The sequence below is a fragment of the Ceratotherium simum genome, chromosome 33 (genome assembly GCF_057802395.1).
Source record: "Ceratotherium simum simum isolate JZ-2026a chromosome 33, ASM5780239v1, whole genome shotgun sequence".
Classification (NCBI taxonomy): Eukaryota; Metazoa; Chordata; class Mammalia; order Perissodactyla; family Rhinocerotidae; genus Ceratotherium; species Ceratotherium simum.
Window position 1 is genome coordinate 27,644,182 of NC_141932.1, and position 10,763 is coordinate 27,654,944.

The following is a 10,763-nucleotide window of genomic DNA, read 5'->3' on the forward strand; positions in this document are numbered from 1 at the left end:
TATATTAAATAACTTCTATTTCTTTATTGATATTCTTTATTTGATGCAACATTGTTATCATATCTTCATTTACTTTAAGCATGGGTTCTTCTGTTTACTTGAACATATGTATAATGGCTACTTTCAAGTCTTTGTTAAATCTGGTTGCTCTCACAGGTAGTTTCTGTTGCCCTTTTTTTTTTTTTAATGGGTTTTATTTTCCTATCTCTTTGCATGTCTGTTAATTGTTTGTGGAAAATAGACATTTTAGATCATCATTTCAACTGTGGTACTTGTGTCTGCTCTTCCCACCCCCACAGGCTTGTTATTGTCATTTGCTTGCTTTCTTGTTTAGTGACTGGCTAGGTTAATTAAGTGAGGTCTATCTCCCCCTATAGTGTAATTCTCTCATGTTGCTCCTTGGTGGTACAGCCTTGACTATTACCACAGTCACCCTTGGATGACAGTGGTTTTGACAGGGCTTTGAGTGTCTCTTTACCTGACTACACCCTGCTGGTAAGCTCCTAATTGTGACTCATGGCACTATTGTTTTCAGCAATGCTCTGGGGTGTATCTTGCTTCACAGACTAATGGAATCAAGTCAGTGTTTGACATTTGTTCTGACAACGGGAAGGGCTCCGCAAGTATCTTTATCTGATTCTTTCCAGCAAACTAGCCAGCCTACGGTTTAGCATTTATCTCCAATGAATCTTTCAGTCTTCTCTCAATAGCCTTTCACCAAAATTTCCACTGTTTTTGAGAAAGCCCTTAGGCTTGAACTACTCCACACTGTCTTGCAAATGAAGTCAATTCCTTTGGAGAGGGATATGGAGATCTCTCTGCTATGGCCTGCTTTTCCCCCTGGACAAAATCTCTGAGCCACAGCTCTAGTGCTCATGGTAGGAACAATGGCATGCTTCTCTCTGAGTGACATCTCTGTTTTAGGAACTGAATGCTTGGTAGATGGGGGAGTGCAGCAGCCCCGGGTCTCAGCTTGCCTCTCTTGGCATGGAACTCCTGTCCCACAAGCCAAGGCAAAGACAATTGGAACTCCAGTATTCTCAGAAGTGCCACACCCAAGGTACAGCCTGCATTTTGTGCGTGGATGCTAGGCAGAAGAAAATCCCCATCCCTTGGCTGCATTTGCCCGAACAACAAGTAGCTGGGGGCAAGATGAGAAATGCTGGTGTCCTACTCCTCCCAGGAAGATGGCCATATGACTAGGAGCAGAGGTTGAGGAGTGAAGAAGCCTGTGTCCTTGGCTGTCCCAGTTTGGAATGGAGTCTTTTTCTCACTAAGATGGGATAGAAAAGGAATGGTGCAGATTTGGTTCAAATACTGCAGTCCCTCACAGTGCTTAATAAGTTTTAGTAGATTCTCTTGAACAAATGTTTCATTTGCTGTATGTTTTTATATATAATTTTCACCAGTTTTGATGGGGAGCCTGTCTGTGGAGCTCCTCATGCTGTCATGCCAGAAGTGGAATTCCCTGACCAATTCTTGACAGTTCTAACTATGGACCATGTAAGTTGCTATTTCAAGTCTCCTTTGTGAACATTTCCTTTTTCTGAATCTTCTTACCAAACAGCCCAAATAAAGAGCCTGTCCCACATCCCCATTGTTTTGCACTTTCTAGTGTGGGCTGGAGTCAAATAGCACAGTGTACCTCCTGTATGCCTATCTATTCTCCAAATAATGTTCATCACTCCTGTGTGTTCAGTCTTTTGTCAAGAACAGCTATAGAGTAGAAATGGAATCCCTAGATGGAGGTATTTACCATCCTCTGTCATAGTCCTGGATAGAGAAAAAGAGCAGATGGATCCATTTGATGACATATGGGCAAACTGTACTTCCCCTTAACAAACCTGAGTTTCCAGGTAGATTGGATTTGATGTTGAATGATCTCAGTCATACATAAATAGTAGATGATTACAGACTTCCAGAATTGGAGATCTTATCCAACCTAAATGTCTAAGTATAATTACAGCTGATAGATTTTCACCAAGTAGACTACTCTGTAGCCACTAAAAAATATTTACTAAATATAGTAAAAATTATTTACTAAATAATTTGTCATTAGAAGTAATAATTCTTATCATATAATGTGAAATGGTGAGAACATAGTGATGAACTTGGGGCTGCAAGAAATTTTAGAGTATTGTTCATATCCCATTTTCTAAGTAAGATATTTTTGCTGTACAAAGGAACAAGGATATAGAAACTCACCTTTATTGATAATTCATGTAGCATGCAATGTGCACGTATACACTCTTTCTTTTAATTTGTAAAATGATTATTTTGTTTATTTCCAGGCATGCTTAGCTAATTAAAAAACCCCACATTATGGAAAATTACTCTGAGTTAAATGGATTCTTTAAAGATATGTAGATAGTCTGTTTTGGAAGCACTCATTTCCTTACTTTCCATACTACAGACTTCTACCCCTGGCATACTTGTTTACTATTTAGCACCCTTCCTGTAATGCAATTGATTATTTCTTGTGTTTTCATCAAAAATATTTCTTTCAATTTTACCTATAATATGTGGTTTGTTGTTTCAGGAATTGTTGACATTCAGGGATGTGGTCATCAACTTCTCTCAGGAAGAGTGGGACTATCTGGATTCTGCTCAGAGGGACTTGTACTGGGATGTGATGATGGAGAACTACAGCAACTTAGTCTCACTTGGTAAATTTATCTGCTTCACATAATTTAGAATATGCTCTATAGAATATCAGTTAATATTCAGTGGACCCAAGGCTGTTTTTTAAGAAACTAAGTACATTTCTTTTCCCTGTTTCCAATGGCATGGGTTGAGCATTGTGTTGGAGATGACACCTCCATTAAGCATCGTCATCATTCTTAATAATGTTCATACCTTTTCAGTCCCTTCATATAATTTCTACCTTCCTTGATACCTAGGAAGCTGGATTTGACTTGTAGGACATATACAGCATATCCTTTGAGATATGTGTTATATTGTGTTTGAGCTCAGAATTGCTATAAATGCTTTATGTTATTTTCTTACTCACCTTCTTGGAGAACAGCTAAGATACTATGTCCTGATTTGTTATGATTATTAAAAGAATCTGTATAATTTATATGTTGTTAGATTGTTAAACAAAATTCTTATTCATTACCTGCCAAGAGTATTGTCTGATACCTGCTTTGTGGTTCAAGAACTTTGCACTTAACATTAAGTCAGTATTCTAGCAAGGACCTTTTAATGTTTTAGAAAGCTACTTATTTTCCTCTCAGCTCACATAGTTCTTGCCTTGTACCAGGTGTTGTTCTAAGCACTTTTAATCATTTAATTCTTCAATAACCCTATGTAATAAATACTACTTGTATTGTTGTTTTTAATAGTATTTTCCCCCCCCAAAGCCCCAGTAGATAGTTGTATGTCATAGCCGCAGATCCTTCTAGTTGCTGTATGTGGGACGCGGCCTCAGCATGGCCGGAGAAGCGGTGTGTCGGTGCGCGCCCGGGATCCCAACTCGGGCCGCCAGCAGCGGAGCACGCGCACTCAACCGCTAAGCCACGGGGCTGGCCCTGTATTGTTGTTTTTAGAAGAGACTGCTAAGACTAAGAATATATAGGCAACTTCTCAATCTCCTCACATTTCTCTTCTCCAAAGTCTTTATCATTTCAACTTCATTTATTAAAAACTTAACAAATTCTCAAAAGTGTTATTTAGAATTGGTTATAATTCTATTTTTTATACATTGTTACATTTCTTTGTTGTAAGCAGGGTGTTCCATTTCTAAGCCAGTTGTGATCACCTTATTGGAGGAAGGGAAGTTGCTCTGGAGAGTTGTAAGGGATGTGACAAGAACACAGGGCCAGGTATGTGAGGGCTGATGAGGCAGGAAAAGTCATCACCAAAGTAAAAAGCCCTAGCTGTTCCGGGAGGCAGTGGGCCCTTGTGATGTTTTTGGGCAACTCTCCTCAAAGCCCTGTGGTTAAAAAGCTTGACACTTGGGGAAGCAAATTAAGATCCCCAATGCAACCAACATTTTTTCCAGTTCCTCTTGTATTTAGACTTACACAAATGCCTCTGTTGACTAAAAAAACCTTGGTCATTTATATACTCAACATTTAATAGGTGTCTACCTGTTACCTGAGATATTGTGCTAGCCCCGTCAGTACAATGGTGAGAAAGACCAATACAGATCCTGCTCTTATGGAATTGACATCCTAGTAAGTGAGATGTATAATAAACAGGTAAACAAATAATTAGAAAACATATTATGTATAGTGATATATGCTATGAAGAAAAATAAGCAAAATAAAGGGCTAAAAATGATGGAGAAAAAGCTAATTCAGATAGCATGGTCAGAAGGGATCTCTGTGTCTTAGTTTGGCATTCTGTGGATATACAGTTCTTTATCATCAATTCACCTAATGATTTTTACAACTGAAAATCTTTATTTGAATCAGTGTTTTTCTAAAACCATCCTACCTTCTACATTTTTTACTTGCCCTCATGCTCTTTGGTAAACTTGAAATGTAATTCTAATGGGAAAGGCAGGAAGAGTGATTATGTTCTTTACATGATTGTAACTAATTAGCCACCTTAAATGGTGCACTTGAAATTGTCTGACCTTCTCTTATTTATGTCTCATCGATTTATTGATTTTCATTCATTCAGCATACTTTAGCCCACCAATCTTTGATTTTTGATGCCCAGTTTTATGACTGTTGAGTAATTCCTTACAGTTATTTCTGTATACTTTTGACTTGATCCTTTAATCTTGGAATTTATTCTTGCTTTCTGAAGCTTTCCCAGCTCACTCTATACTCTCCCTATCCCACACCAGATACCTGAATTGGTTAAAAGTGAGTTCTGGTCTTCTATGTTTTGTTTTTTGTTCTTTTTTAAAAAATCAATACTAGGTATTAATTTTAGTTAGTTAGCATGTTTTAGTACACAAACTTTTTTCTCCCTTCTTTTGATTCTTGTATTGTCAAAATGGTGGTCTCCCTTAGCTCCTTCAGGTGATTTCTCTGTCTTTTTGACACAACCCATTAATGTTATAAAACTTTCTTGCTTTCTGCCACGACAATCAAGGGCACATCTTCTACTCCAGATCATGACTCAGATCTTAGTTTTAGGAGCCCTGGTTCATTACCTGGTTTATTGCCACAATGTGGGCAATAGGCATGCATATGATTGTGTCAAGGGAGGTGAGTCTTGACAGTTTTATCTCTTTCTAGCAAATTCACCTTTCTCAACCTTTATGGCTTCCGGGGTTTTCAACATTTATTTAACTATAAAATAGTTCATAAGTCAATATTTTCAAGTTTATTAACATAGGAGTCATAACATTTTTAAAAATACCTTCTCTAAAACTGTATTGGGGTTACCAGGAGCAGTGGGGGTAGGGAGTGGGCACAAGGGGTGAAGGGAGACATATATATGGTGATGGACAAACAAAAATGTACAACCCAAAATTTCACAATGTTATAAACTATTAAAACATCAATAAAAAAAATACCTTCTCTAGTAATTCTTTCTCTTTTGTCATTTTATTTTTTGTATGTTAACTATATTCTTTATATGTTTTCTAACTCATTACATTCTGATTGTCTATTTATTGAATTCTCCCCTCACCTTTTCTTCAGGTTACTTTGTTGTTTTCTGTCTTCTTGAGTGGGATGCATACATTGGTTATTTTTATTCCTTTATTTTTATTAATGTAAGCATTTAAATCCTTTTTATGTGACTATTGTTGAGTTCTATAGATTTTAATATGTAATATTTTCAATGCCATCTGAAAATTTTGTAGTTTCACTTACATTTCCACATTGACTAAACAGTTATTTGGTAGAGAGCGTCTTCATTTCTAAGTGGAAGTGCTTTTGATTTACTGATACTGGCATTCATTTATGATTTTACTGTTTTAGTCAAATAAGATGTTTGCATTATTTCACCTTTTCTTATACTTAACATAATTTTGTCACAGGAAATTATTTTTGTCCTATATCATGCAATGTTTATCAGTTACTTTGGATTTTCCTCATGTTGTTCCCTCATCTGATGGCCAATCTCCAGCCAATGTCCAACAGATCCTTTGTTACAAAGTGCCTTACACTCTTGCCCACCAACGCCACCTTTTCCATATCATTATGTTAGCGTATTCCCCTTCTCAGCCACAAGCTTTGCTCAGAATTGCATAAATATTATAATATGGTATATACCTATTATAATATCTAAAATATTTTTGGAAATTACAGCAATGGTTGGTTTTGAGTATGGGAAAATGGAAAGGAATATCTGTGAAAGAGCATGAAGGAAAACATTTACCTAGAGACTAGGATTTCAGTAGGATAAATGAGTAATAGTGAAAATGCTACTTAAAACACCTCAGCTTTATTGACATGTGAGATGAAGAAAATCGTGGTTCTGCACAGGAATGAATTAACAGCAGTGATGGAGACAATATGCGTAGTTGGACAGGCAACTGGCAAACAATCATTTATAAACACATTAATCATATATGTGAATGTATCTTAATATGCTATCAATATATATATAATCACTGTAGTATAGTGTGAGGGTTGGGAGGCCTGGAGATGTGCTATAATTTTGCATTAGTCTTATGGTTATATAATCATTTTGATAATCAATTGTGTTCTCTAGTGACTATCTTTGTAATATTTCCTTTATTCTTATTTAGGTGCCTTAAATCCAGTGATTTACTTTTCCTGTAATTATCAACTACTATGTCCTTGGGACTTTTATTATTCAGTGGTACATTAAAAAATGATTGCATTTGTCCTTTCAGAGTTTAAGGAATAAAGAAATAAACAGTATCAACAGAGAAAATTACTGAATACACAATTGAAAAAAATGGATATGAGGGCAAGGAACTAGGTATTAGAATAGAGACATAGATATGAACTTACTTAGAGTCAGACAGTACATCCTTTTGAGGGTAGTAACTTTTAGACCTGGACAATGAAAAGGAGGTGGTATATAAGCAACTCATTTCTGAGAAATAAAACATCCTCTGGGTAGCTCTATATGATAAGAAATGTGGTTTGATGTAGGAGATCAAAGATTAGGTGAAAGGAGATAATGGATTAAAATGAGGTCTTAAAAGCAGCACCTTGTCATCCATGGTAAAGTGTTTGGATTCTATTGTGTAAAAAAAAAAAAGAAAAGAGAAAAATCACAAAATTGTAAGTATGTATAGATTATCAAATTTTAGTCTGCATTAGCAGTGTCTCTATGAGATACTGATGACTAGGTCTACATCTACAGATGTTGATTCAGTTTATCTGGACTGGTTCCTGAAATCAGTACTTGACAACAAGCTTACTAGGTAATGATCAATGCCTGGATTTCAGACCCACTGACTGAATCTGTTTCCCTTATCACAAACCTTATATCATGCTCTTATCATTCTCTGAGCTTTCTTTACCCTTCAGACTTCATAACAGCATTTTAATCATTCACTTATATTGTGAATTATTTTCAATTTTTCTCCTCTGTATTCTGTAACTTTTATTTTTGTAACACATGAAAAAATATTTTTTTCTTTTCTTTCAGATTTGGAGTCCAAGTATGACACAAAGAGTTTATCTATAGGGAAGGACATTATTGAAAACAATGGTTCTCAGTGGAAAGTAACAGAAAGTGGTCAATTCATTGGCCTTGAGACCTCCATTTTTAGAAATGACTGGCAAAGCAAAACCAAGATTGAAGTACAAAGACCTGAGGTGGGATATTTCGGTCAAATGAAAATCATCTCTGAAAAAGTGCCCAATTACAAAAATCATAACTCTATTAAATTACATCAGAAAATTTATGATAGCAAGAAGCCCTATGAATGTAAAGAATATGGGAAGTTCTTTAGTTGTGACTTAAACTTTGCTGAATATGACAGAATACATACTGGTGAGAAAACCTATGAATGTAATGGATATTGGAAAACCTTTGGAGTAGATGACCCACATACCCTACCACTAAATAGTCATATTGGTGTAAATCCTTGTAAATATATGGAATATGAGAATGCATTTCATTTTTATGAAGACTTTAGTGTTCATCAGAAAATTCCTGATGATCAGAAGTGCTATAAGTGTAAGGAATACGGAAGGACCTTCAGAAGAGTTGAAGAAATTGCTCCACTTCAAAGAATGCATGATGTTGAGAAACCCTATGAATGCACATTCTGTGGGAAATCCTTTAGAGTGCATGCACAACTTACTCGACACCAGAAAATCCATACTGATGAGAAACCTTATAGATGTATGGAATGTGGCAAGGACTTTAGATTTCATTCACAGTTAACTGAACACCAGAGAATTCACACTGGTGAGAAACCGTACAAATGTGTACAATGTGAGAAGGTCTTCAGAATTAGTTCACAGCTTATTGAACATCAGAGAATTCATACTGGTGAGAAACCTTATGCATGTAAAGAATGTGGAAAGACTTTTGGAGTCTGCAGAGAACTTGCTCGACATCAGAGAATTCATACTGGTAAGAAACCCTATGAATGCAAGGCATGTGGAAAGGTCTTTAGAAATAGTTCATCCCTGACTAGACATCAGAGAATTCATACTGGTGAGAAACCCTATAAATGTAAGGAATGTGGGAAAGCTTTTGGAGTTGGTAGTGAACTTACTCGACATCAGAGAATTCACAGTGGTCAGAAACCATATGAATGTAAAGAGTGTGGAAAGTTCTTTAGACTTACTTCAGCCCTTATTCAACATCAGAGAATTCATAGTGGTGAGAAGCCTTATGAATGTAAAGTATGTGGGAAGGCCTTTAGACACAGTTCAGCCCTTACTGAACATCAGAGAATTCATACTGGAGAGAAACCGTATGAATGCAAGGCATGTGGGAAGGCCTTTAGACACAGTTCATCCTTTACAAAACATCAGAGAATCCATACTGGTAAGAAACCCTATGAATGTAAGGAATGTGGGAATACGTATAGTATGGGCAGGCAATTTACTTGATATCAAAAAAGTTATACTGGTAAGAAATCTTTTGAATGAAAGATGTGTATAAAGGCCTTTTGTTTCTGTTTCACTGTAAAAAGCTGTGTATTTAATAAGAAGTAATCAAGAGGATTCAATATATCTTTCTTATTAAATCTCTTTCCAGACTCATTTATGGCTACTCTACTCAGCAGTAGAATTGGTTAGGAATAGGTGATATATACTTTCAGCTTTGTTAGATATTGCCAGATATTTCTCCTTTTATATCAGTTAACATGCTGAATGTCCATTTATGTAGGATGATCTTTATTAATCTGTTTCTGAAATGTGTGGAAAATGTATTTCCCTAATTATTATTTGAGTTATTCTTATATGAGTTTCTTGTGTAGGCAGGTTTTGCTTAGTTACTTTTGGTGTTTTTGTTCTTTTGTCTATTCATTGTTTTTGGCTTACTGATTTGTAATATTACTCAAATACATCTTTTGCATTCTAATTTTTTGCTTGTTATATATGACATACTTATCTTCTTCCAGAGAGTTAGAACTCCCAGTCAGATACTATGTGGTTTTAAAGTCTTGTGGCCCTGCATGGTGTTTGTATATATTTTTTTGTTTTGTTTTATATTGTTTTTGTTTTAATGGTAGATGTATAATCTCCTTTCCATTGTCATCAAATGGTTGACTTCTTCTTGAATTTCTATTTTGACACGACAGATTTCGCTAAATACCTACTACAACAAAATTCCTTTAAAGGAGGCTTTTCACCATGAGGCAGTACCAGTCAGGATCTAAATGAAAGGAGCACTTTTAAATACTTCATAAACTTTACTAACCCAATCTTATGAGTCTCTTAAATTTGTTAACCATCTTTAAAGGGAGGCAAAAATCTACAACTATTGCAGTGATTATAGACTGATAACTAAACTTACATTAAAAGGATTTATAACTTTCATTACCATGGCTTCAACTGGGTTTTGTATCTATTCATAATTTTCCTTTTTATTTCCTCTATGTTGCCTTACTAGGTTTTGGCAGTTGAACAATCAATAGACCTTTGATTTTAGGGATCTCACTGGACTCCAAAAAAAAAAAAAGAAAGAAAATGAGAACAGTCACAGAGATAAGGTTGCAAATCTTAGCTGTCCATCATCTCTTCTTTAGGACAGTTGTCCTGGGTATGCAGTCAATGTGATCATGAGCCACTGGTTATTAGATTTTTATAAGAAAATTTACCTATTATGTTTAGATACATTTATGTCACCATCATCCATTAGATTTTAATTATTAAAACTGGTGTCTTTCCCAGAATTTATGGACTCCTTAAAATTTTGTATGGTCAGCAGTAGTAATCAAGTCATTTTCTCACTGGAATACATTGACTTATGTTTTCTTTAAATATTCCTTATTAATATTTAAATTAGTTCTTAAAATATGTAATTGGTAGATATTTCATGTCCTACACAGTAAGATAATGAGTCTCTGTTGTTACCTTTTTTATTAGGATATTTTCTATTTCATAACTTTGAAACACTTCAACTATATTTATTATAATTATTAATAGTTCACTCTATTTACTGAGCTATTATGTGCCTACACTGCTGATTTGCTCTTTGATTGCACTCTACCTGGTTATTCTGTTACCACCAGTGCTGATTAGTTTCCCTCCTCTTGGTGTAGTACTCCACAACTACTTGCCCTACGCTTCTTTGTGTATGTTCTAAATTTTTTTGCTTGCTTGAACAAATTAGAACAATGAGCTATCTAAGTCTTATATACAGACTTAAAATTAATGACAGAAAGAAAATAACCATGTGTCTTGGCACTTACT

General features: G+C 35.5%; 1 protein-coding gene across 1 annotated transcript; it reads left to right on the forward strand.

Moving 5' to 3' along the window:
• Positions 1–1,072: 1,072 nt before the first annotated feature.
• Positions 1,073–10,038, forward strand: ZNF529 (zinc finger protein 529). Its single transcript, XM_087422193.1, has 3 exons — positions 1,073–1,503; positions 2,540–2,666; positions 7,534–10,038. Exons 1-3 carry the CDS (start codon positions 1,384–1,386, stop codon positions 8,952–8,954), a joined length of 1,668 nt encoding a protein of 555 aa, XP_087278319.1. The 5' UTR covers positions 1,073–1,383; the 3' UTR covers positions 8,955–10,038.
• Positions 10,039–10,763: the final 725 nt, after the last annotated feature.